General features: G+C 39.6%; 2 protein-coding genes across 4 annotated transcripts in view; one reads left to right on the plus strand and one right to left on the minus strand.

Annotated features, from left to right (window-relative positions):
• The window catches only part of Txnl1 (thioredoxin like 1), a 36,891-nt gene extending 9,756 nt beyond the window's left edge, over positions 1 to 27,135 (minus strand). Inside the window, exons 1-6 of one of the 3 annotated variants that reach the window (XM_059246167.1) lie at positions 27,051 to 27,135; positions 9,289 to 9,385; positions 7,022 to 7,195; positions 4,521 to 4,643; positions 2,230 to 2,299; positions 338 to 510 (exon numbers count right to left, since the gene is read on the minus strand). In XM_059246167.1, coding sequence (XP_059102150.1) covers positions 338 to 510; positions 2,230 to 2,299; positions 4,521 to 4,643; positions 7,022 to 7,195; positions 9,289 to 9,345 — 597 coding nt within the window. In that variant the 5' untranslated portion in view covers positions 9,346 to 9,385; positions 27,051 to 27,135. Of the gene's footprint in view, positions 1 to 337; positions 511 to 2,229; positions 2,300 to 4,520; positions 4,644 to 7,021; positions 7,196 to 9,288; positions 9,386 to 16,364; positions 16,475 to 16,590; positions 16,971 to 27,050 lie in introns of those variants that run through there. The other 2 variants (XM_059246165.1, XM_059246166.1) reach the window with 2 other exon arrangements.
• A 115-nt stretch (positions 27,136 to 27,250) lies between these two features.
• The window catches only part of Wdr7 (WD repeat domain 7), a 290,638-nt gene continuing 290,209 nt past the window's right edge, over positions 27,251 to 27,679 (plus strand). The window contains exon 1 of the mRNA XM_059246685.1: positions 27,251 to 27,468. The gene's annotated coding sequence lies outside the window, so the exon portion shown is untranslated. The remainder of the gene's footprint in view (positions 27,469 to 27,679) is intronic.

A 27,679-nucleotide genomic window follows, 5' to 3' on the forward strand; every position in this document is an offset into this window, starting at 1 on the left:
CAACCTGGGCTAGAGTGAGAATCTGTCTCAAAAAAAAAATTTTGGAGCCAGCTTCAGTAACATCACAGTAACTACACTGAAAGACAACAATCCAGAAAATTAAACAGGATTTTCACACAGGTACCAGCACTCATCACCAACAGAGACAAAGTAATCATAAATATCTCCAGTTTAAATGTAAATGTTCTAGAACTGACAGATCCTATGAACCATCCTCCATTCCTCAAATTTATTGGACAAATATTTCTTTAAAAGATTATTTAGAATCACCTAGAATCACAGGACAGCATTGCTGCCCACCAACCAGAGGAAGATATAGTAAGGAAATGCTACTCACAGTTACACTGTTAACATTCTGAAATTTAACATAACGAAGAGGAACAATGCCGTCTTCTTTAATGTCATCTTCTGTCAGCTCCAGAGCTTGAGTTGGCTCACTCCTTTCTGCCTCCTCAAAATCCATAGACCGGGGTAGGTTGATAAAAATTTTTACATATTTAGGACCCTGACCTATGAAATGGTTTAAAGAAAAACATTGAAGTGCTAAAAACTACACACTATATGTTTCCTTTATTATCAAATGCATCTTATACAGAAACCTGTGTGGGGCCACATATATACTGGCACACACCAACATCTTCAAAACCTCTACTAAAACCTCTACGAATCTGAATATTGACAGTCAATCCTTTTCCCTCCAATACTTATTTGCTGGTATCTTCTGAGCCTAGTTTCACTCTATATTAGAAATATTTGCTAAATATTATGAATATTTAGGAAAATAAAACACACACACACACACACACAAACAAGTTTCTGCCCTCAATGTCAAAAGAGGTGCTATGAGCAGGATGTGGTGGGGCACACCTTTAATCCCTGCACTTGGGAGGCATAGGCAAGCAGATGTACATAGCAAGCTCCAGGCCAGCTAGGGCTTCATGGTGAGATTCTTAAAAATATCTTAAAAACAAAAAGAAAACTACACTACAATAAATATAACACTATCATTGAGGAGCTATATGGAAGGTGGCAATGGATTTTGTTAGTATATGCAAGTGAACAACCTTTCATAAAATAAACAGTATACTAAGTCTTATGGTTGCCAACAACTGGTACAATTTGTTATCCATGAGGAAAACATCATTAGCATTAACATTTATCCAAAAAGGAATTAATCATAAAATTACCATCTTTTACTTTTCTTAGGTATTAGATAAGGAATATGCCCATGGTTACACCACTTAACTCCTTCACTGCCAGTATATGATTTAAAACTCATATATGTGGCTGATTAAATAATACTAATTTCTATAGAATTTACTTACACGGTACTTCATAAAATTTTATTATTGAAAAAAGATTTAACATATGAAAGTGTATAAAAACAAGTAAGTAAACATTATTAAACAAAGCCTGGCCAGGCATGGTAGCATATGCCTTTAATCCCAGCACTCAGGAGGCAGAGGCAGGCAGATTTCCTGTGATCCTGGTCTACATAAAGAGATCTAGGACAGCAGAGCTATAAAGAGAGACTGTCTCAAAAAAACAAAACAAAACAAAACAATGAATAAAACAAAAATACAAAACCCAAAGGCTTGGCTGTTTCTGTCAATCAGTTAAAAAAGAAAATCAAACTAAACAAAGCCCTTCACTTCCAACTCCCTTCTCAAAAAAAAAAAAAAAAGGGGGGGGTGTTGGAAAAAGAAAAAGGCTTGATCATTTATGAACCATAAACCGGGTCTGTAAAGCTACACTGCTATGCATGACCATGACAGTGTGTTACACAAAAAGCAGGGCCTGGAGCCTCATTTTATCACCCAGAACAAGAACAGTTTGAAAACAATCGTTCCTTTTTTCTTTTTTCAGACAGGGTTTCTCTGTGTAGCCCTGGGGCTGTCCTGGAATTCACTCTGTAGCCCAGGCTGGCCTTGAACTCACCCTCCTGCCTCTGCCTCCTGAGTGCTGGTGTCACCACTGCCTGGCCAATTGATTCTAAAAATGACTGTTAAAAACCTATAAATGGGAGGAAGAAATCGGTACTCTGTAAATTAAGGGGAAACAAACATTTTTACTTTAACTCTTAATTAATTCCGCATTATTTGGCCATTTATAATCTTCAATGAACAACACATGGTAGACCGACCTCTATTTAATAAAAAGGTTTTAAATGTAAGCTAAGAGGTTTAACAAAGTAGAAAGTCAGTTTTTAATTGACTGTCCTTTACTCACCATTATCTGGACCTTGAAATTTCATGGAATAAAGCTTAACAGGTTGATTGAATGCCACGGTAATAAGTAGCTGTGAAGGAAACAGTTTAATTATAAAATGATTTATCAGCACCATCAATACAAAAAAATGGCTAAGGGGAGCTAAAATAAATGTGGCACAAACCTAGTTCATCTAACAAAACCATTGTAATAGAGATTCTGCAAGCTGAAATTAACTTCATTAGTTTGGCAGTTAGGAACATCGACCATCAATTATTTACATACAGAATGGCAGAAAAAAATTAATGTGGTAAACTTAAGATCTGGGGCTGGAGAGATGGCTCAGCATTTACCACTACTGGCTGCTCTTCCAGAGGTCCCACATTCAATTCTCAGCACCTACAGGGTAGTTCACAGGCATCTGTAATTCCAGTCCCAGGGACCCAACACCCTCATCTCACACCTCCAAGGGCACCAGGCACAATGTGATATACAGACTTAAATGCAGACAAAAAACTCATTCACGCCAGGCAGCAGTGGCACACGCCTTTAATCCCAGCACTCGGGAGGCAGAGCCAGGCAGATCTCAGTGAGTTCGAGGCCAGCCTGGTCTACAGAGCAAGATCCAGGACAGGCACCAAAACTACAGAAAGACCCTGTCTGGGGAAAAAAAAAACACCCATTCGCATAAAATAAATAAATATTAAAAAACTAAGATCCTGTGACCTAAGAACTGGCAAGTAACATACATTACCAATAAATGAAACAAAATTCCCAGATGAAATAAATGTAAGTCCTAAATTTGAATATGTAGTTTCTAGTGTGTCAAATACTTAGCCACACCACTTAACTACGGGAAGGTAATACACAGTCATGCAGAAAGACTGACCCTCACATGAACTGTAATCTAAAATTCACAAAGCAGGACTCTTGGGACCAGGCATGTGGCTCAGTGTGTGCAGTGCTCTGTGTAGTGGGAGGGAAGAAAGGCACTAAGATCTCTCAAAGGCCTCCTCAAACTGCATCCTAAATTTCTCTAAAAGGCCACATAAGACACCAATGCTGTCCAGATTCTCTCAGAAACTCTAAGTTATCCATAGTTTCTTGCCATCCAAAACTGTGTTTACTGCTCATTAACTATACTCTCTCTCTGTAAGAAAGACTTCCTTTAACGTTAGATTTCAGCAAAGCTGTAGACAATGCTACTGTTTACACCGTCATGGTTTTAGGCAACTACACACAGGAATATGGTATAAATCATAGTTCTGAAGCTGTAATAAAGTAACTCTGGATAGAAGAAAGGGTTTAGACTTATTATTTCAAAGTCATATTGAGGTCTAAGAAAACAACTAGATTATTTCCTCTGGCTACACCACTCACTTTTTTTTTTTTTTTTTTTTTTTTAAGATTTACTCATTTATTAAGTATAGTGTTCTGCCTGCATGTATATCTGCACCCCAGAAGAGGGCACCAGATCTCATTATAGATGGTTATGAGGCACCATGTGGTTGCTGGGAATTGAACTCAGGACCTATGGAAGGTAGAGCAGCCCTAGTGCTCTTAACCTCTGAGCCATCTCTCCAGCCCCATCACTTCCTTTTTATGCTTCACTCACAACAGTGTGTCAAAACATAGCAAGCATGGCATGTGCAAGGGGCTTAAATGCTGGTGAAAAGCAGGTGAGAGGGGAAAGCTAGAAAGAGATCAGGTCAAGACATCCAAAAGATGCCAGTAAAGAGTTATTACCTCTTACAAGAAGTATGGTACAACAAATATGCAGACTTAGACTTTATAAACCTTTGTGACCGAGTAAAAGAGGAAAAAACCCCAACAGTGGAACAGAAAGTAAATTAAGAAAAGTAACACCCAGAAGATAAAGATGGTGTGATTAAGGTGGTTACCCGACTTTCTCTGGGGCAAAAGCAACGGAGGGAAAAGAAGAAGACAGTCTGTTTTTATCTGGGACTAAGGAGACAGTCTTCCATGGAAAGGCTTATCTAACCAATCTCTACTGCTCAGACACAAGCTATCTGGGGAGGGAAAACACAGAAAGCAGTATTAAAACAATGACCAAGTACTGGTGGTGATCTACGCAGCAATGGAGCCAACCATGAGCTCCGCAATGTTCTTCAGAGCACATGGCAGCTTACACAGGACACAGAGAAGAAAACGTAGATAGTGAGGGGACAGAGTCAAAGGAACTGACAGCTAACAGGAGAAGAGAGACGTGAGCCACGAGGCGAGACTACTACAGGAAACAAGAGCTCATATAGTGGCAGTGCCTGCCAGCCTTAACATAAACATTGAATTACCTGCTCATCACAGTCAGATTCCAAGAAGGACATGTCTTTTCGTAAACAGTTGTCAAAGCCATGTTCATCACTTTCATTAAGACATTCACAACCAGCTTTGTTAATAAAAGGCATTAAATCCATCTGAAATAAAAGAAATCAAGAACTTAGGCAAAACATTTGGCTTTAGCATAAAAAAATATAAAGACTCAAAAAAAAATATGAAGACTCGAATCTATGGTTCTTTCTAGATTCAGTGATTTTGAAGAAAATGTTTGCTTTAAAACAGTTACTGAAATTTTTATGCTGGCCTTTCCACTTGAATTTCTGACTAAAATCTATCACTAATTATTAAAACAAAATCTAGGCTTAGCCTACATGGCAAGGTATTACAAACCCAAATTGTAGGCCTTGGTATTCCCCAGGACATTTACTACAAAGAACTTATGACTGTAACTATGTATTTCATGTAGCCCAGAAGCCTCTCTCAAGGACCCAGGATACTTGTAAGAGAGCACTTGGGAAGTAGATGTAAGAAGTGCAGAGCTGAGGATCCACTTTGGTTACACAGTGAGTCTGAGGCCAACCTAGACATACATGAGATCTCATCTCAAACAAAACCAAACCATACACAGCAAAAACAAACACACACACACACACACACAAAAACAACAACACCCAAAGAAACTAACACCACCAACAAATGTGATCATCAAAAGAATAAGACCCCTGTCTCCATGACTTCTACAAGGGCAAGCTAGCAAGCACCAGCAGCCTAATCCCATTCATCCTAAGCAGTACTCTGTACTTTCACTTCTTTTGGGGGGGGGGGGGGTTCAAGACAGGGTTTCTCTGTGTTGTTTTGGTGCCTGTCCTGGATCTGTAGACCAGGCTGACCTCAAACTCAGAGATCTCCCTGGCTCTGCCTCTCGAGTGCTGGGATTAAAGGTGTGCCCCAACACCGCCCGCTGTACTTTCACTTGACTCTATGGAGTGAGCCCCTATGGCCCCTCCTCCTTTCATGACACCCAGATAAGAACGGGGCTCAGTCCTTTCCCTTATAGCATTTTCCTCATTCTTAACTGTGTTTAAAACATTTTATAGAGTATATGGCTTCCTGTGAGATAATTAAAGCCTTACCCAGGGATGATTCCAAGCTGGACAGAACTAAGGCTCAGACCAACACAACCTCAGTTCAGGTCCAGACACTACAAGGACTAAAATCAAAGGTATCAAAGGTGATGACTGTGAAATTACCACATTAGTAGAATCTCACTAGCTTAGCTATAGATAACATCTCCCCTCCCCCGCCCCCCCTGCAGGTCATAAGGGCACAAGATCCTAAGCAATTTTTTTAGGAATTTGGAGGTTGCTTTTCTTTAGGACAAACCAGTTAAAACCACTGACATTGCAGTGGAGCCTGGGCAAGTGTCCCCAGGGAACTTCTGTCTAATCACTTCAGAACACAGCACTACGAGATCACCAAGGGTAACTAACTGCAGAAAGCACCACTCCCCTTGCCTTCTCTTCCCTCCAACCACCAGTTCCCAGGCTTCAAAACCACTTCATCCCAAAAGCAGCCTCGGGGGCACAAACGAGAACCGTGTTTTCTAGTCTTCCTGCTTGGCTGACTTATAAATCAACTTTATCTTGTACACCAGGATGACAAGTACAATGACCTAGTTCAGTAATTATCAACCCTGGCTCAAAAACACTGTTTACACGTTCTGATTGGGTGTTATTTTAAATAAATACTAATTGTATAGACTAACAGAAAAATAAAGATAGATCACCACACACAACCTGCACACAAAAGAAGCTCTTGTGTCTACCTGACTAGTTTTTCAGCTTGAGTTTAAAGGGTTTACAGACAGGAACACAGTGATTTGCTTTACTGAACCTAATATAAAATTTTTAACGTAGTAGCTTCAACTTGAGAAACAAGTGTAGACCATAATATACTATTTCTAAACTCTGCTTCCCTCCTGAATAATCTCAAACCATGCACAACTGTATTAGAACTATTTATGCTATGCAGCTTCAAAATATTATCATTTGAGTTCTTCAGCCTTCATCTCAATTAAAAAAAAAAAAGTACCTTACTGTTAAGAGACACTGAATACTAAAGCTACATTTGATTCTAAACCAAACAAAACTAGACTACAGGAAATTAAGTAACATGGGCACTCAGTACACTGAAGCCATTTTACATAACTATAAAAATGAGAAATATTTGTCAATGCTATGTTTTCCACTCATAGAAGGAAAACAAGCATTAGAATATGGCTACTTAATAGTTTAGAAATTAATTTCAAGTGGAAGTAAATTAAGCAGAAGAAATTTAGAGGGAAGTGATTTACAATGTAGACAAGGTTATAACAGACAGAGGAAACTCAATAGTCCACTTTAGTTTGAAAAATCCTCATTTGAAAATATTTTGAATTAGTAAGAAAACAATAACTTTCATTTCAAGCAAATAACACCCAATTTAAGACTCTATTTTTAATCTTCTGATGACATACGTAGCCCTTCGGAATGTCTGTGTCCTCATTGCTTCCAGGATCATTTTCTAGATGCTGCTTGATTTTCTCTTCTAGTCCCACAGCATCTGCTCCTTGATACTGATCAATTCTCACTTTGTTTCGAAAAAACAAAAATGTAGGTGTTGCTGATATATTGTTGGTGGCAGCTGTTCCCTAGAATTGGCAAATTAAACAGTGATAAAATTAAAAGAAATCTCTACCATTTTGATTTTTCATTCTACAACTTTAAGCCAATTAGAACAGCACAAGTCCTAACCAGAAAGGTAAAACAATGTATTCCTAATTGTTATTTGAGAAAGAGTGGACTGGGCTGCAGAAGGTGGCTCTTTCAGAGGACCGGAGTTTAATTTCTAGCACCCGCATGGCAGCTCATAACCACCTGTATGACTCCATTCCAGACGATCTAATTCCCTCTTCTGGCCTCTGCAGGACACAGGCACACAGGTGGTACTCAGTCAGGCATAGAAGCAAAATACCCATGTATATTTAAAAAAAAAACAACAAACAACAACAAACAAAAAAACAAATGAAAAAAAAAATCTTTCTTAAAAGGCAGACCTTTATGGAGATACAGGTATATTACCCATAGACCCACAATAGAGAACAGCTGTTTTTGTTTTATAAAACATTAGTTTTATTGTCATATACTTTATACAACAGAACTACCTTCTAATACAGAAATTGTGCTTTATGGCAGGCAGCTTTCTTATAATTTCACAGTATGAATTTTTCAAAAAGAAATAACCAAAGGCTGGACATGGTAGTATACACCTTTAATCCCAGCACTTGGGAGGCAGAGGCAGGCAGATTTCTTGAGTTTGAGCCCTGCCTGGTCTACAGAGTTCAGGCCAAACAGGGCTAAATAAGACTGTCTCAAAAGAAAACAAACAAAAATCAAACAAAAACCAAAAAGGTAATGATGAGTCAATATAAACCACTGCTGCTAAGAAAAAGTATCCACCTGAAAAAGAAAAGCCAATCTGTACCACCTGTCAAAAAAAGGGGACAGGGCAATGTCTTGTCTTAAAAAAGGATTGCCCTCATTCAATTTCTACTCTTACAGAACCGATTTCAGGTCATCATAAAAATAATAGCTATCTTTTACGTTTTTGCTCTAGTTCTACAAATTAATACTAAATGGAAATTAATAAACACCAGAGCACCACTGTTGAAACTTTTCATGACAGGATTTAAAAACCAGCACAGCAAATCTGTCCTCTCACATAATGCAAGTTGTATGAAGAGGCACAGAATATACATCATTCAAAGAAAAAAAATATAAAGGTAACTAAGGGACATCTTCTCTAAATGTCACAGCACTACTTTAAAAAAAAAGTGAGACAGAAATATGAGTTATACATGTACACACGTGATCTTAAATTTCCTGGTATGCATGATAAAAAACTAAAGTAAAGTCAATAATATATTTTAGTTAAGTCGATATGCACATTTCAACATATTCAACATAAAGATAATGACATTATTTTTCTTTCATAAACTAATATATCTAAAATAAGGACAGTGATACCATCTATTAACATTTAATGTAGGTAAACAAAACTAAAGTGTGTAATATTGGACTTACACAAGTTTTTCCTAACATTAAAAAAGTTTAAAACTCAGATTGGGCAAAAATATTTGCAGAACATAACAAAGTACTTTACCTCTAGCAGAGGGCAAACACAAAACAGTAAAAACAAGAAAGACATCCAAAAGAAAAGCGCTCGGAATAGGCAACTTGACAAGTGAGATACTTAAGATGAAAATTAGTTAATAGGGGCATTAAGGAAATGCAAATTGAAGCTACTTTTACTGCAGCAGGTAAAACAAAACTGTGGTATTCAGAATGAGGAGGAACTGAACTTTCTTTCATGCATTGTTCTTAACGCACAAAGTATAACCACTTTAAGGGGAGGGTGGGCACATGGAACTTGGAAGATAAGATTATAAAGTGATGAAATTAAATCAAACTACTATCAAAAATTCTCCACTATAACTTTATGATCAATAAGCCAATGCCTCAACAGAAGATATAGAACTACTAGGTAACCTATTACTTTAACATTGTATTAATTTTACCTCATATTTAAAAAAACTTGAAATAATACTTTCCTAACCAATGTAATCAAAATGGCATTCATAAAGGAGTAAGCATCATGTAAATAAAGACATAATGGGTAATATTAATGTTGGATTTTGATCTGTTTAATGAAAAAAAGAGGGGAAAAAATGCTCTTCTGCCTTACCTGGCACTGATGTACATCTACTTCCAAGAAAACTGCCTGTGGATATTTATTACTCATAGAACTGAATGCTGGAGCAATCCTCAAACACGGTCCACACCTATGAGAAAGATAGCTATATTCAGTAAAATAATACAAAGACTGTACTAACTTAAACTATAAAAGCATTTATCAAGTTAAACAAAACAAGGCAAACTGATATTCTTGGCTTTAGGCACTCTAATATATTCATCTGGGTCATTTATAATACTGTATTAGTACCATATTGCTTTAATGAGAACAGATACAATATTAGGTCTCAGGCTTAAGATTGTAAAATCTTTCTGTTTTGTTCCCATTGAAAGAATACAAAGGGGGGCTGGAGAGATGGCTCAGAGGTTAAGAGCACTGCTTGCTCTTCCAAAGGTCCTGAGTTCAATTCCCAACAACCACATGGTGGCTCACAACCATCTGTAATGAGATCTGGTGCCCTCTTCTGGCCTGCAGGGATATGTGCAGACAGAACACTGTATACATAATAAATAAATCTTTAAAAATTAATTAATTAATTAATTAAAAAAGAAAGAATACAAAGGAAAATAAAGGGACATGTTTCTAAACTGAAAAAAAAGTCAATATTGTCAAATCAATCCTCCTTGATTAGGATTAATATACAATCCCAAATTTTTAAAATGAAACTAACAAATTTATAGTCTAACATTTATGAGGAAATACAAAAGACAACCTAAGCTGAGGTTTAAAGCTTTAAAAAAAGAATTACCAAGTATTAAGACCTAGCATAAAGATTTACTAATTAATAGCACCCAATACAATAGGTTGAACGTGTTATTTGAAAACATTTAGAACTCAAAAACCCCAACAAACTCTGAAAGCTCAAATACTCTGAACCCACACATTTCAGATAAGGGATAAAGAGTGTGGAACCTAACACAATTACCTTCTACGACCTAAAGAACAAGGCTCAGTGTGGCAGTGCATGCCATTAATCCCAGAATTTGGGATTAATGTGGGTGGGTCTCAGTGAGTTCAAGGCCAGAATGTCTACATAAAAATTCAGGAATCATTAACATATGAGGTCATTTTAAACAAGCTAAAATATACATACAATTTGAGACTACAGAAGAGAAAAATACTTGAAGCACTATGTAAGATAATTTTAAATTTCATAAAAATTATTCATAAATATAATCAAAGATAATTTGTTAATCCAAAAAATATTAAAAGAAAAAATAAAGGCAAGTGGGGCAATGAGAAATATAGCAAATGATAGACTCAAATCTAACTATACCAGTAACATTAAATATAGTATGAGAAATTAAGTTAAAAAATTAAAAAACAAATTATGACCAGGTATGGTGGCACACACTTTTCATTCTAGCACTGGGGAGGCAGAGGGAGACTGATCTCTGCAAGCTAGAAGCCAGTCTGGTGGTTTACAAAGCAAGTTCTAGAAGAGACCCATCTCAACAAACAAACAAACAAACAAAAAGGAACTGAAGGCCAAAAAGTAAGTTGTGCTATTCAAAACCCAACATCCTAGTTCGTAAAAGGGCCACAGGTAGGACAATTTATAAATTCAACCCAATCCCAGTTCTTTTTAAAGGAGCTATTCAGTTTTCATTAATAAATAAAATTTTTCCTTATAGCCATAATATTAAATGATATTCATAAGCTTGATAACTGCCCCCCTCTCCGCCTTCTTCTATAGCCAGGGCTCTTATATTTAGCAAAGCTTGTATACATATACATGCAAACAAGGATAAAGAAAATGTATGCTCTTTCTAAAGCCTCATTTCAGAAGGTTTGTTTTTCCACAGGGGATAACTTTCAAACAGGCCATTTCTAAATGTATTGTAGTTACTAAAACACAGCTATATCCATAACTGGTTATGTAAATCCATAACTGGTTATATAAATCACATAAAATACATTTATTTTAAGAAACTTTATTAATAAAATAATATACTTTGGCCATTTGCTGATTTCACAATTCCAAAAGTGTTAAATTCCTGTCACCTCATTTAAAGTTTTACAACTGTCAAGAACAGGGCTATGGGAAAGCTCAAGTAGCAGATCATTTGCATACCATGTGTGAGGCCCTAGATTCAATCCCCAGCCAAAAAATAAAAACTCCAAAGAATTATGTCCTAGACACTAACTTGCTGTGGGATGGTCTGTATGTCAAGTGTGTTGCTGATTGGTCAATAAATAAATCACTGATTGGCCAGTGGCCAGGCAGGAAGTATAGGCGAGACAAGGAGGAGAATAAAGCTGGGAAGTAGAAGGCTGAGTCAGAGAGACACTGCCAGCTGCCACAATGACAAACAGCATGTGAAGATGCTGGTAAGCCACGAGCCATGTGGCAAGGTATAGATTTATGAAAATGGATTAATTTAAGCTATAAGAACAGTTAGCAAGAAGCCTGCCACGGCCATACAGTTTGTAACCAATATAAGTCTCTGTGTTTACTTGGTTGAGTCTGAGCGGCTGTGGGACTGACGGGTGAGAGAGATTTGTCCTGACTGTGGGCAAGGCAGGAAAACTCTAGCTACACTAACTCTTTAACTACCATTCTCAAAAGTCCATAACAGATCTCCAGTATTTAGTTGCTGTTCTTTATAAAGCAATGGCCATATACTACATGCTGCATGCTCATGAAGAAACTATATACTCTTGAAAAAGAGCAAGACTACAAAATACAATTCTTCTAACAGTTTTAGAATCCAAAAGGGATGGGAAGGAGCCCAAAGATGCAAGAATCTGGGACTGTTAATGATGATGTATTTCTTAATTGATCAAGGTACACATTTTAGTAATTGGTGTATTCTTGAATGTTAGTCATCAAAGCTCCCCTGCCAAAAAACAAACAAACACACACTTCCGATTGAAACCACTCCTAGGTCTCAGCATGCCCTGGCCTTCGCCACTTCACTAACCGCACTCACAGATAGTTATCTGTCTAGCTCCTACAGGCTACTGGGCTATCTTACGTTGCTAAACTACTGTCAGTCCTTAGCAATTTTGTAATATGTAAATAATACTTTGTACATGTTAGTAATATACTTTTGAACAAGCTAAGGTACTACTGGAACTCAACATCCTTATACACACCACTAGCATCCTTCCTGAATGGTTAACTATGATACCCGCTTTAAGAAAACAAAATACAGGGTAAACTGTAACAGGAAGATTTGACTTACTGAAATAAAAAGTAATATATTCACTACTTCAAGATAAAAATCATTCATATCATACTAATGGGGAAGAAACTATACATTCTTTGAGCTTAGCATACCACAAACCAAAACAATAAAACAGCACTTTTGATAACCACTCAATGTATCTGGCCATATTTAAGAAGCAACTATTTGGAGACAGTTATTTTAAAAATCTTACCAGAATAGGTATTTTTTAAAACACCTTCCCAAAGATTTTATTTTATGTAAATGTTTTGCCTGCATATGTGTGTGTGTGTGTGTGTGTGTGTGTGTGTGTGTGTGTGTATCTATATCTATCTATAGATAGATAGACAGATAGATATAGATATATATCACGTTGATGTCTGATGCAGTTAGAGGCCAGAAGAGGGTATCATATCCCTTGGAACTGGAGTTACAAGTGGTTGTGAACTACCATATAGGTGCTGGAAATTGAACCCAGGTCCGCTGGAAGAGCAGATCATGCTCTTAACTGCTGAGCCATCTTTCCAGTACCAGAATAGGTATTAATATATAGGATTAATTCTCTTAACAATATGAATAGATCAATATTCTTCTCATCTTGTCAGGAAAATATAAGATAGTAAACTGAATTGTTGTTAGGTTATAATGTTAAGATTATAATGCAGATAGAATTGTAGTTAATTTATTTAAAGCAATCTGTATTAAAAAATAGATTACAGCAGAGACTGAAAAATATATAATATGCCAATGTTCACAGTAGTGTTTTATTTTGTTGTTTTTTTGGTTTTCAGAGACAGAGTTTCTCTGTGTAGTTTTGGTGCCTGTCCTGGATCTCACTCTGTAGATCAGGCTGGCCTCAAACTCACAGAGATCCGCCTGGCTCTGCCTCCTGAGTGCTGGGATTAAAGGCGTGCACCACCACTGCCCCGTAGTATTTGTTATTCTTAACACCTAAAAGCAAACACAAATCAAGTGTCCATCAACAGATGAATGGATAAAATGATATATAAACACAATGGGATATATTTCCAACTATAAAAAGGAATAAAATACTGAAACAAGCTATGAATCTTGAAAACATACTAAGTGAATGACTAAGAAGAAGAAAAAGGAAGCATACATTGTTATGGTTGCACTCACATAAGGTGCCTAAAATAGGCAAATTCCTAAAGACTGAAAGTACAATGGAGACTACCTGGCAGTAGGTTGATATGGAGATGGTGGGATCTAACAGGTTTGTTCTTCTGGAAAAGTGAGGATGGGGAGTTACTACTTAACAGGCTAAGTTTCTACTTGAGATGATAAAGTTATTTAGGAAATAATAGTGATGATAACACAATATTGTGAATGAATGTACATAATACCACTAAGTTATACTCTTTGAAATTGCTAAAATGACTCCATATAGTGGTGAATACCTGTAATTCCAGCATTCAGAAGGCTAAAACAGGAGGATCACAAGAGGCTAGTCTGAGCTTAAAAAAAAAAAAAAAAAAATTTGCTAAAATCAATTTTATGTTATATATATTTTACTATAAAAAAAATTGGGGTTTGAGGTGTAAGTCAGTGGTAGAGTGCCTACCTAGTATGTTCAAAGGCCCTACACATATAATGAAGAGCTTTTGAAGATTTCTTGAACAAAGCAATCTATGCACTGCTTGAAAATTAATTTAGACAAATGGTTGATAAGCCATGTACAATTTAGCTTAAAGTACATCACTGAAGTGAAAAATCAGATACTAGAAAAAATTATGCCCTCAACCTAAAATGAGGGAACATTAGCTTTCCCTGAGCAGTTTCTGACAGACTTTATTGGACATAGTTCTTTGTAAGTCATCAAGTATAAATAAAGCCAGTTACACTGACAGTGAGCTCAGAGAACAATGAATGTCTTGACTGCCCATGTTAAAAGAATGTTAAGGATATTTTAAAAATAAGAAAGAATGCTAAGGGTAAATACAAACTTACTAGATTCCTAAGTGTTACCTAAATATTCTTTTAAACTAAAAATGTTCTCTAAATGTAAGCACATATTTGCCTTAAGTTTTTACAAAAATGTCATTTTCACTCCATAAAAACATTTTAATAAGTGATCCAGGTCTCTACCAATCAATCCCCACAGTATGTTAAAAAGGACACCGCACCGCTAACAGAAGTTTCAGCAGCAGCAATGTTTCCCCACTTTCCTCACTTCAATCAATGACTACTTGTTACTCTGCCCCTGGTATGGTAAGGGGGTGCGACGTCACTGAGTGACAAAGTGTAAAAGCTCCAGTTGACCAGAATTAGAAGGAAGAACTAAAAGTAAGATTCTTTGTTGAAGCCATGCGTCCGCTCCTCTGGTGTCGGCTAGTCAACAATGTGCAGGTATTCTCCTAGTGTAAAAGCTACACCCCTGACAAAATGGCTAAAGCTGAGAAGACACAGTTCTAGAACCCTGACATTCCTCTGAGACACGTCTTAACACCTGACACAGTCTAATCCTTTCAATTTAGTAAATGTAAACGTATCAGGTCACATGGGCACCCTATTTCCCTCTATTAAATGAATGGACTGCCCCTTTTCAATTCTTTTTTTTTTTTTTTTTTTTTTTGGTTTTTTCCCGAGACAGAGTTTCTCTGTGTAGCTTTGCGCCTGTCCTGGAACTCACTTGGTAGCCCAGGCTGGCCTTGAACTCACAGAGATCCACCTGTTTCTGCCTCCCGAGTGCTGGGATTAAAGGATTGCACCACTACCACCCAGCTTCCCTTTTCAGTTCTATGGAAGCCTGGCCCAAAACAAAACAAACATCACCAACAAAACCCTTTAATTTGTTTTCATCTCTATTTGTCCTCCAATCCCCTTAAGCTCATCTACATTTGTAAACTCAACATTCACTGAACTCTGTACTAGAAACTACAATTTTTTCCTCCGGCATTAAAAATAAAACAAACAACACAACTACACGGGCAAGTGTACCTGTTACATAAACAGTGGTACTGGAAGTGGACTGCTCCCAGTTAGTACATGTGTAAATAATGCTAGAAGAATCTCTAAATGAAGATCTCCAAACCTCCTAACTACTTTAGTGCTACATACAAGAGATCTATAAATACACGCTGAATTTTGCTCTTAAGGCCTACTTCCAATTTACATATAAGAATATTATACACCCGGCCAGGCAGTGGTGGCACACGCCTTTAATCCTAGCACTCAGGAGGCAGAGCCAGGCGGATCTCTGTGAGTTCGAGGCCATCTTGGTCTACAGCGTGAGCTCCAGCACAGGCACCAAAACTACATAGAGAAATCCTGTCTCAAAAAACAAAAACAAACAAAAAAAAGAATATTATACACCCAATAAGCGACCCACCAGCTTTTTATCCTTTACACTGTAATTCTATCCAAAGACAACATCTTTTCCGATCCCGATCATCTTAAATCATTAAGTTAAAAAGGCAATTTGGTCAAACACAGAGGTCTGTCCAACCGGTGACACATAAATACTGAATTTTGTGTCTGTAATCTGCATACACAGAGTAGCCTAAGACAAAACCAAGCATGGTACAAACACGCTACGCACATTACAAAATCATTTTGTCCCATTAACTTAATTCAAAATGCACCAACTATGCCTTAAGACTACACGGTATTCGGACTAGATGGGCAGCCTCATCTGCATCTTTCAAAGGCTTTGCAGAAATGCTGGTGAAGAGAAATCAAAGCGTTTGGAGAATTAAGCTTCCAGGGATACTAAAATGCAAAATGATAGCTGGTTCCTTCCGAAAGACAGGAACCGGCGCAGGCAGTCGAGGTTGAGACTCCTACAAGCTGAAAGAAGTCGCGGGCCGCCCCCAAGAGCAGAGAACATCGGCGAATTTAAAGTCGGCGGGTAGGCACGTCCTGAGCGGCGGGACCCACCAGACTGGCCTCTGTGCCCGCCTGGAAGCCCCCCTATGCACATCTGAGACCCTCTCTCTAGAGCCGAGGCCTAATCCTGGCAGCGGCCTGGGCGGTAGTCACCACCGGACATTCCAGAGCATTAAGACGACAGGAGAACTGAGACCCGGAAAATAGGGGCGGGGGGGGGGGGATGGGGGAAAGGGACCCACAGAAGAATGCCAACAGGGCCCAGACTCGGCCTTACCCTCTCATGGTGAACTTGACCACAGCCAGTCTGGAGCCCGCCCCACTCAGCTCCGGCTGGAAATCTGGATCGCTCCCGACCGGCTTCACTCCCACCATCCTCGCAGAGAACCCGGCAGGGCGGCCGCGACGCTTCCGGCTTCAAAACTTAAGAGGAAAGCCCGAGAGAGGCCCGAGGGAGGCTGCGGGAGGCCGGGGCCTGGGCGGGAGCGGCGACCACGACGTGTCCTGCCGGAGCTCTGAGTGCCGAGTCACGCCAGGGAGCGGACGAGCCGAGGGGGAGGAGACGCGGGCTGGGAGGGGAGCGAGAGGGGAAAGGCGCGCAGCACCCAGCAGCCACCGCGCCGAGGGAGCCTTGGCTCCGGCGCCTTTGACGTCATTTCCGCGCCTTCCGTTTGCTGGCCCACCTGAACCTTGCGCTGCTGGAATGGCGCAAGGCGCAGGCGCAAGGCGCAGGCGCAGGCGCAGACGTAGGTCCAGGCTGTAGGCGTTTGCGGCTCCGCTAGCGTTCTGAATTTGCTTCCATTGCTTCACTGACCTGAAGTTTTGTTTTGTTTTGTTTTTTACTTATTACTTATTCATTCATTCATTCATTCATTCATTCATTCATTCATTTATCTATCTATTTATCTTTACCTATGCATCTATATATCTATATTTATCATTTATTTATCCTTACCTATCTATATCTATCATCTATCTATCATCTATCTATCTATCCATCTATCTATCATCTATCTATCTATCTATCTATCTATCTATCTATCTATCTATCTATCTATCTATCTATCCATCCATCCATCCATCCATCCATCCATCCACCCACCCACCCACCCATCCATCCATCTATCTATCTATCTTTACCGAGGATTGACTTGGGGGAGACTGGGCAAAGGGACTCCCCTGTCCATTGTGGACCCATGGCTACTGCCTAAGCTCATAAGGCATTCTTTGCAAGAAATTTAACGATGGCCCTGTCTTGTATTCTGGGCAAGTCACCACGCGCAAAATAGATGTTAGAAACATTTCCTTTGCGGATTTCATTACATATGGATGCTGTGAGCATTCATTCAGAAAGTATTATGTACCCAAATTATGACAAAAAAGAAACACCCGGGCTGGAGAGATGGCTCAGAGGTTAAGAGCACCGACTGCTCTTCCAGAGGCCCTGAGTTCTATTCCCAGCACTCACATGGTGGCTCACAACCATCTGTAATGAGATCTGGCACCCTCTTCTGTATACATAATAAATAAATAAATCTTTAAAAAGAAAAAAAGAAACACCCCCATTTCTTCAGGAGAAAGACATCAGGGGCACACTTCCATTTACAACAGCATTTCAGACAACAAAACATCTTTAAAAAGGCATAGCCAAGGAGGTAAAAGATCTCTACAATGAAAACTACAAAGCTCTGAAAAAATGGATTGAAAAAGACACTAAAAATATGGGGAGGTATCCTGTGTTCACAGAGCAGTGGAATTAATATGTGGAAATGACCACCCTGCAGTTTACAGGCTCAATGCAACCAATCGAAATAGCCACAAAATTCTTCACATAAATCGGGGGGGGGGGAATTGTGAAATTCATATAAAATCAGAAAACACCCCAGATAGTCAGAGCAAATTGAGCAAAAAGAAAATACTAGAGGAATTCCAGATGTCAAGATATATTGTGGAGTCATAAAAACAATATAGTATTGGCACAAAAAATAGACATGTAGACCAACTAAACAAAATAGAAGAGTCAAGCATGGGCACTCTTAACTATAGCCATTGGAGGCAAAAAGCATATACTGAAGAAAAGACAGCATCTTCAACAAATGCTGTTGGGAAAAGGGAGTGTTCGCATGCAGAAGAATGAAAGTAGAGTTTACCACCTTACACAAAAACTAGCACCAAGTGAGTCAAAGACCTCAATTCAAAACTCAATCACTAAAACTGCAGATGGAAACATAGTATCCCATGAGACAAAGGTGTAGGAAAGGACTTTCTGAACGGGACTCCATTTGCTAGGAATTAAAGCCAACAGTCAACAACTGGGAACCCATAACACTAAAAAGCTTCTGTACACCTAAGGAAACAACCAATCGAATGAAGAAGACATCCACAGAATTTGCCAGCTTATACATCGCTCAGAATATTAATATCCAGATATACAAAGCTCAAAACACAAAGTCAAGGAAACCAATGACCCAATTATAGAATGGCCTAGAGAGATCTAAACATGGAGCTCTTCATTGGAGAAACAGGGAGTTCTCAATAGAAGAAATATAAATGGCTAAGAAATACCTCAAAAAGTGTACATCATCCTTAGCAGTCAGGAAAATGCCAATTAAAACAATTTTGAGATTTAACCACCACCACCACCACCCCACCCCGCCTCAGGATGTCAAAGAGCAGCATCACAACTGATAACACATGGTGATGAGAGAGGAACTCTCATTCACTGTGGGTAGAGACACAAATTTGTGCAGGCACTCTGGAAATCAATGTGAAGAATCCTCAAAAAACTGAAAATAAATATACCATATGATCCGGCTATACAACTTTTTGGCATGTACTGAAAAGACTCAACAGCCTACTCCACATACTTGCTCAGCAATGTCCATAACTGTCCTATTCATAACAGCAATAATTGGAATTCCAGGAAATGGAAACAAGCTAAATGTTCTTCAACAGATGAACTGGTAAAGAAAATGTGGTACATATACACAACAGAATACTATTCAGCAATAAAGAAAAATGAAATAATGAAATTTGCAGAGTATGGACCTAGATGCTGTGGGATGTCGTTCTGTATGCTGTGAATATGTGTTGCTCTGATTGGTTGATAAATAAAATGCTGATTGGCCAGTAGCCAGGCAGGAAGTATAGGTGGGACAAGCAAATGAGGAGGATTCTGGGACGAGGAAGGGCTAAGTCAGGAGTTGCCAACCAGACACAGATGAAGCAAGATGACAAGGCAGAACTGAGAAAAGGTACCAAGCCATGCAGCTAAACATAGATAAGAATTATGGATTAATTTAAGTGTAAGAGCTAGTCAGTAATAAGCCTGAGCTAATGGTCAAGCAATTATAATTAATATAAGTTTCTGAGTGATTATTCTATAAGTGGGCCACAGGACTGTGGGAACTTGGTTGGACCTGAGAAACATCCGATTACACCTAGAAAAATTCTACTGAGTGAGGCAACCCAGTAGACAGATAAATGCCAAATATTCATTCTTATCTTCAGTTTCTAACTCTAAATGGAGTAGCCATAGTAGCAAGGAAGGTATAAAGGAATGAACTTGGACCGGGAATCACAGGATACAGATAATAAGATGTGGGAAATGGAACAGCAAGGAGAGGGCTCCACATTAGAGGAGGATGGAGGTCAGTACAGAAGAAGGGACAAACAACACCAAGATGGTTTGATAAAGTATCAAGGAATCATGTTAGTTTATATTTACCTAAAATTATACACAGTACATATAAGTGTATGCACACACATTCACACACACACACACACACACACACACACACACACACACACATACACACATGCACACACATCTTAAAGGAAGTTAAGCTACTTGGGTTGATAAAGCTCCTCACAAGAACCGTACACCAACAAACCCTCCAGTCCCAGGCACCAGAACCCTTTGAAGGTTTAGTCAGGGTAGTCCAAATGACTCCCAAAGGAATAAAGATTATCACTGTAGTTCTTAGTTGCCTCTCTCTTGTTTGCTGAAGAAACCAAACATCAAAGACACATGACCTAGATGACTTTTGCTGGATCTGACCTGAAAACCTTTTCCTGTGGTCTAGCTTTCATGATTCTAGAAAAATACTACAAAAACTATTATGGGACAGAAGCAATTAAACCATCCTACTTATTTTCAACAACTATTAAATATAACAATTACCATCATGGCAATAGAGACATAAAGGTGCAAAAAATGGCACTCAGATGTTGGTGGCCACCAACAGCTATCTAACTGGATGTAAAGCCCACTCAAAAGTAAGGAAATCAGCTGGGTGGTGGTGGCACACACCTTTAATCCCAGCACTCAGGAGGCAGAGGCAGGCAGATCTCTGTGAGTTTGAGGCCAGCCTGGGCTACAGAGTGAGTTTCAGGAAAGGTGCCAAAGCTACACAGAGAAACCCTGTCTTGAAAAACAAAAACAAACAAACAAACAAAAGTAGGGAAATCATGCCTGGTACTGGAAACGCAGACAGTTTCCAAGGGCTAGTGAGGTCATAGATTTTTAGAAAAGAATTTACTATCAACGCTTTGCTAGACACATTCTAAATCTCATCCTTACACCCACAGATAAGTGTGACTACCACACCTCATCAAAGCTTCTCCTTACAGAATATGGAAACCATCACAGAAAAACACAACTGAACCCAATGCAGGGATCAATGGATCATGGGGAGCCAGCTCCAGTGGATAGAGCTACATCACAGCTCCTGCATCTCTGGCTGAGGGAACACTGTGGAAGACGGGGGAAGAAAGATTCTAAGAGACAGTATCAGAAGTCTGCTGTGAAGCTGTCTCCTAGAAATGGCTGTATAAACAAGACAGGAACAATAGCAAAATCAATGGACCTGTTAATGTAGAAGGAGGAAAATTCTGCAGGGTCCAACTCCTAGTCAGAAAACTACAGGGAACTATTAATTTCTGGGAGAAGGAGACTTGGCCTCTTTCCAGAGATGAACTCTCTTATTGGTTGTCTGATGCTGAGTCGTCAGTCGTCATATACACACAAAGAACAAGAATGGACGCAGCAGGTTGTAAATAAATATGATGTATTTGTGTGCTCACACACATATATGAGTATGTAATAAATATAATCAAGGAGAATGAGGCTACCAATTTGAGATTAGGGGTGTAAAGGAGAAGTTTGAGGAGGCTAACTGAGAGGGGCAGAGGGAGGAAAGTGTCAGGTAAGAGATGTAATTGTGTTTCAATTAAAACATTAAAAATAAAAATGCTAATCATCTTACAGATTGGTAAACTGTAGTGAACTACATCTTATGCCCAATTTCCTCGGGATATGTCTATGAGTAAAGAACCCTTTGATAAATACTTGTTCTCTAACTAATATTCCCTTCTCCAGCCTGCACAATGCATCAAAACAAACAAAAAACTCACCTTTGGATTAAAAAGGGGAATATATCAGCACATACCTTCCCTAAGATCTAACTTTAGTTACAGGTTAAATAGCTTCAAAGCCCTACAATTGCATATACAGCCACCATGGACACTGGGTTGTGTTCCTCTTATAATACCTGCACTGGACTCTTTGCAAGTGTGTCTTTTCATTTAATCAATAAATTCACCAACTTTGCTTCACCCTGAATCATCCTTACTTCATTTTTGTGGCATCCTTGATGACTGGGGTACACTTGAGTAGAGGCCTCCTGTTGCTTTAGGGAGGAGTCCTTAGCCTGTACCACCAACAATGAGTTGTAGTTTATGCTGCCAAAGACACAATTAGGACCTTGTTTTATGACCTCACTTAACGTAAGGGGCTTTAATGAGTCTTAATTCTCATTTCCAGAAACAGTGAAACCCTATTTGGAATCAAGGCTTCGACTTATGAATTCTGGTTTGGGGCCAGGGGAATCCAGTTCAGTTCAGAATAGAGAGATTACTATTATACCTAATTGTCCTTCCACAGGTGTTAGGAATGAAGCTCTGAATTTGAGCCTAAGCATTATGGACACACACACACACACACACACACACACACACACACACACACACGCACACACCTGCCTACCTTAACTGTCCCTATAGTTTTTTCTAAGAACACAGAAAACATCTAAAACAAGATAGGTACACAGATTTCTGAGAAGCACAATGGAAAGAATTATAGAAACAGTGGCATTTTTTAATGCTCATTTTTTGTGCCCTTCCATATAGATTCTCAATCTTTCTCTATCTTGGCCTTTGTCCTCGGAAGACAGTGTTCATAGACTGCACCAAGTTCCCTCAATAGAGCTTATTGGATGGCAGAAAATAATGAGACTTAGATGCTTTATCTTTTCTTGCTGTGCAGCTGCAGATTGTGTCACCACCAAAGTCTACAATTTACTTTGTACCATTTTCTAATTCATGTCCTTCTCTTCTGTTGCCTCTTCATAGCTAGGAATAGGTATAACTCCTGGCTGTCAGCAGTACCTAGGCACAATGTGAGAAACACTGGCCAGGATGCCTGGCCTGCTGATAGAAGTGCCACGGGCCTAGACAAGAGAATAATGAATTGGGCATCCTACAATCATGTTAGAGACTCTGTGGTTACTAGAATTTCGACTGATACCTATAGGGAGAGGGGGGAGTGTATGATTCCTAGAAGGGCCCATTATGCCTCTAGAATGAACCACTAGACTACTTAGCATTAACACAGCCGGTAAACCTAAATACTATAGGTAATCAGCAATGCTCAAAGACTTAACTTTCTGATACAAGCAGAGGTCATTTAGTTTTAAAAAGCATGGTGGTTTTTCTCCTCCCCTATTATCACCTCCCACAGATATGTGCTATACCCAGTCAAAGTAAACTTTTCTACTTGACATTCTGTTGTTATTATCTCTGCTTTTTAGCAAGACCATAGGTTTTCTCTCTCTCCTAAACTCTGTTTACAGGTTTCTCTATGCATGTCTTATTATTTTTTTAATACATTATCCATTTGGTGTTTTTTGTTTATTTTGAGACAGGGGTTCTTTTCATAGCCCTGGCTGTCTTGGAACTCACTCTGTAGATCAGGCTGGCCTCAAACTCAGAGATCTGCTGGCCTCTACCTCCTGAGTGCTACAATTAAAGGCATGAGCCACCACCACCTGGCCAATTAGGGTTTTAAAAATTATATATATTTATTAATTTTGTGTTTATATGTATGGATGCCCATGTTCCACATCATGTCTGTGAAGTCCAGAGGACATCTAGTGGAAATAAGTTCTCTCCATCCACCATATGGGTGAGTACCAGGAATCACACTCAGATCATCAAGCTTTGTGTCAAGCACCCCTCTCCATTGAACAATCTTCCCAGTCCCAGTCACTCATTTTTAATGTAGTAGTTTTTTAGTTTTGTAACTCTGCCTTACATTAAAAATTTTAAGTGTGTAAATAATATTTGGAGTCTGGAAGATTAGAGTTTTGTAGATAAAGATATATGCAAGTTGCCATAGTTGATACTACAGATGTTGATGATCTAATCAATAAATAGGAAAGGTTATAACAGGAAGCTAAGGACAATTATATATGGAGTAAAATGAGAGGGGTTAACAAAGAAAGGGAAAATTGGGAGATGATAAAAGTCAAGGGCCAGAGACCAAAAATAAGAAGACTGAGAAATACCCTTGGAAGTAGTGAGGTGGTAATAGGCTATTATGCAAACAATCAAGGCAATTCTAAGAATTATAAGTAGAATCAGCTCAGCGCCCACAGCGAATTCTTTAGAGCTGGAAGTTTCAAGAGTTAAGGGTCATTACATGTTCCTATCTTAGAGAAGACAAACTATTGGGAGCACCCTTCACAACAACTCAAAGAGGCAAGCAGAGTGCTAGTTACCCCGATTTATTTTACTGGTGACAAAACTGACAATCAGATAATATGCAGCTGTGTATTTCTCTATGGGTTACACTTGGAATTACACAGAAACCAACATATATATTCATGGAACATTAGCTTTTGTAAACTACCTTTTCTCATCTATATTTTCTTTTCTTTTCTTTCTTTCTTTTTTTTGGGGGGGGGGGGGTTTGAGACAGGGTTTCTCTGCGTAGCTTTGTGCCTTTCTTGGAACTAACTTGAACTCACAGAGATCCACCTGGCTCTGCCTCCCCCAGTGCTGGGATTAAAGGCGTGCGCCACCACCGCCCTCGTCTATATTTTCTAAATGTCATCATATATAATAATAAATATGCAAGCCAAGTTCTCCATAAGAATTCTAAAAAGAGATCTAGATAGATAAAACAAAGATAACACTAGCAGCTAATTAGGCTTCCTGTATCAAATAATACTTAATTTATCTAAGTAGAATAAACTTTTGATGGGTAGAATTTTCCAAAAACATGTCATCATTTTTCTATCAATTTACATAGGCCATTTGAGTTCATATTTCCTAGAATTTCCAAGAAAATTTTAGAAGAATCCACTAGACTAAAAAAAAAAATCCATGTGAGGACAATTTAAAACTTTATTCTTAAATGGATGTGGACCACTCTGGCCACTCCTCAGGGAAACGTTTTCAGAGATATCTAGTATGCTGTTCACAATGCCCATTCCCCATTCCTCACTCATCTCAGATGGGTGTTGAGAGTCATTTTCTGTGGGATACACACTCAGCAGTACCTGCTACCACAGTCAGTACTCTTTTTTTAAAAGATTTATTTATTATGTATACAGTGTTCTGCCTGCATGCCAGAAGAGGGTGCCAGATCTCATTACAGATGGTTGTGAGCCACCATGTGGTTGCTGGGAATTGAACTCATGACCTCTGGAAGAGCAGCCAGTGTTCTTAACTGCTGAGCCATCTCCTCAGCCTGCACAGTCAGTACTCTTAACTGAAACTTATTTTTCATACCAACTCTTCAGTATTATTGGGTCTGGCTTACCTCACCCAATGACCTTTTCTAGTTCCATCCATTTGCCTGACACTTTCATTTTTTTAAATAGCTGAATAGTATCCCATCGTGTACATGTACCACATTTTCATTATTCATTCATCAGTTTAAGTTCATCAGTTGCAAGGACCATTTATGTTCCATTTCCTTGCTGTTGTGGACAGAGAAGTAAAGGACATGGCTGAACCAGTACCTCTGCAGTAGACTGTTGAGTCTTTGGGCATACGCCAAAGAGTTAGGCATAGCTGGGTCATATGGTAGAATTTACTTTTTGCTTTTTGAGAATTCTCAACACTGATTTCCAGAGTGGCTGGAGCAATTTGTTACCCACAACCCAGGACCAGACAGAGAAGGAACCTCTGAGCTCCAGGACTAGAGGAAGTCTGCTCTTGTGCAATACTCCTATGGAGAAGAGAGAACGGATGAAAGTCCTGTGTGGGAAGGGAAGACCATTGGTCACACTTCCTCCACTTCAGTGTTGCTTCCAGTCTCTCTTCTCGGTTATCAGGATAACCTCTTGGAAGTCTTGGAAATTAAAACAAGCCCAATAAATAATGTAGGTTTGTCCATCTTCCTCCCAAATGTTGGTTAGAATAAATGAACGAATGGATGGAAGCCAAGGAGAAATTAGTGCCTTTGTTCTAACTGGCCAGTTTTGTTAAAAAGGTAAAAAAAAATATTCATTTCATTTTTTTGTGTGTGTATGTATGCATGTGTATGTGTGTGCACGCCTGTGTGTGTGTGTGTGTGTGTGTGTGTGTTTTCACTTGTGCGGGCGTCCACACGTATGTTTTCACCTTTATAAGCTCATTAATTAAGAGATTTACAGGTAGGTAAGAATCCTGCAGTCCTGAGAAGTTACTGCATAAAGAATACACATGAAAATTTTCTTATTTTTAAGTTTCTCATTAAGTTTCAGATTCAATAGGTGTGAGGTAAATTCTGAGTCTCCATTTCTAAAATGCTTTCAGAGATGGGACCTCGAGGAACACATCTCGAGTAGCAACATCATATGTTGGACACTGAACCGAGAGCTCGGGGCCTTTAAGGATCAGCTCCTTCAGACGTATAGTTTCCTCACTAACTTGTCCAAAAGGGTGCTGCTGGAGGTTGGTTTGGGTAAAAGGCTTCCTGTCAACAATTTATTATTTCTGATAAGTGCAAACTTTTTCTTTACTTTAGTCCAAGTCTGGACATCTTCACTCCAGAAATATAGGAGAAGCAACAGTATCCTGAGTGGCATACCAATGTTTCCTCATAAGCAATAGCAGCCACCTTCTGTATTGTATTTGGAAAAAAAAAAAAAAAAAAAAACACGACGAAGAAATATCACACAAAAAAGTTCATTGTCCTTAGTAATCAAGAAATGCAAATCAAAACAACTTTGATATTTTATCTTACCCCAGTCAAAGATTAACAAATAACTGACAACAAATGATGGAGATGTGAGGGAAAGAGAAATAAGAGGTAAGCTTGGTGGACTGGCTAGAGTCATCACAGCGTTTAGTTAAGAAGACCTGGATGTTTTCCCAGGGCAGGAGTGCGCGTGGGAGTGGGAGTGTGTGTGTGTGTGTGTGTGTGTGTGTGTGTGTGCACGCGCAGGTGTGTGTGTGTGTGTGTGTGTGTGTGTGCGTGCACGCCCGCGCGCCCGCGCGTGATTCTGGAGGTGCTTCCTCAGATGTCTGCCCTTCTGACCAGGAAGATCAGTAACAATGTCCAGCCGCCGGAACCCAGACTTAGGGGAGAAACGTAAACTTCCGCCATCCGGGTCCAGGGAACCCCCGATTTCCTAGACTGACCATTCCGTCACCCTACAAGGGAGGGATCTGAAAGCAAGAAGGGACCTTAGACCAGACGTGCAGTAACCAACATGGCGGAGGCGCGCTTGTAGCGGGCTTCAGTCGCCATAGTAACCAGACCACGCCTGCCTCGGCTGGGCGTGCTGAGAAACCGTCAGCCGTTTCCACCCCGCCTCGCTTTTGCGACAGTCACGGCGCACGTCACGGCCGTTGAGGCCGGTGTCAGCTGATTTACGGCAGTTGAGGCCGGTGTCAGCTGATTTACCGCAGCAGCAACGGCGGTGGCACCTTGCAACCCAGGCAGGGTGAGGGCGGCCGCCGGGGCGTGCGGTTCCCCGGGTTCGCCCACCCGGACTTGCGGGTCGCCTGGGTCCTCCTCGGGTACGCACGGCCTTTGCCTTTGCGGGGGCGCCCACAGCATCTTCTACAGACATGATTATCGCCTGAGGTGAAGCCTTGACAGGTAGGAGATTTGGAGCCTTCTGGTGACAGGCTCGCTCTAGAACTCAGCCTCGGAGGGCAAGGGTCAAAGGTCAAGGGTCCCGAGCCCTCCTTGGCTGGGGACCGGTCCATCTGTCAGGTTGTTATGCTTGGCTGCTCTGTTTGGTGCTTCAGGTCACCTCCAGGAGCCTTTTTCTCAAGAGCGTTAGGACCCATCGGGGTCCCCTTGGGTG

This window comes from Peromyscus eremicus, chromosome 19 (genome assembly GCF_949786415.1).
Source record: "Peromyscus eremicus chromosome 19, PerEre_H2_v1, whole genome shotgun sequence".
Lineage (NCBI taxonomy): Eukaryota > Metazoa > Chordata > Mammalia > Rodentia > Cricetidae > Peromyscus > Peromyscus eremicus.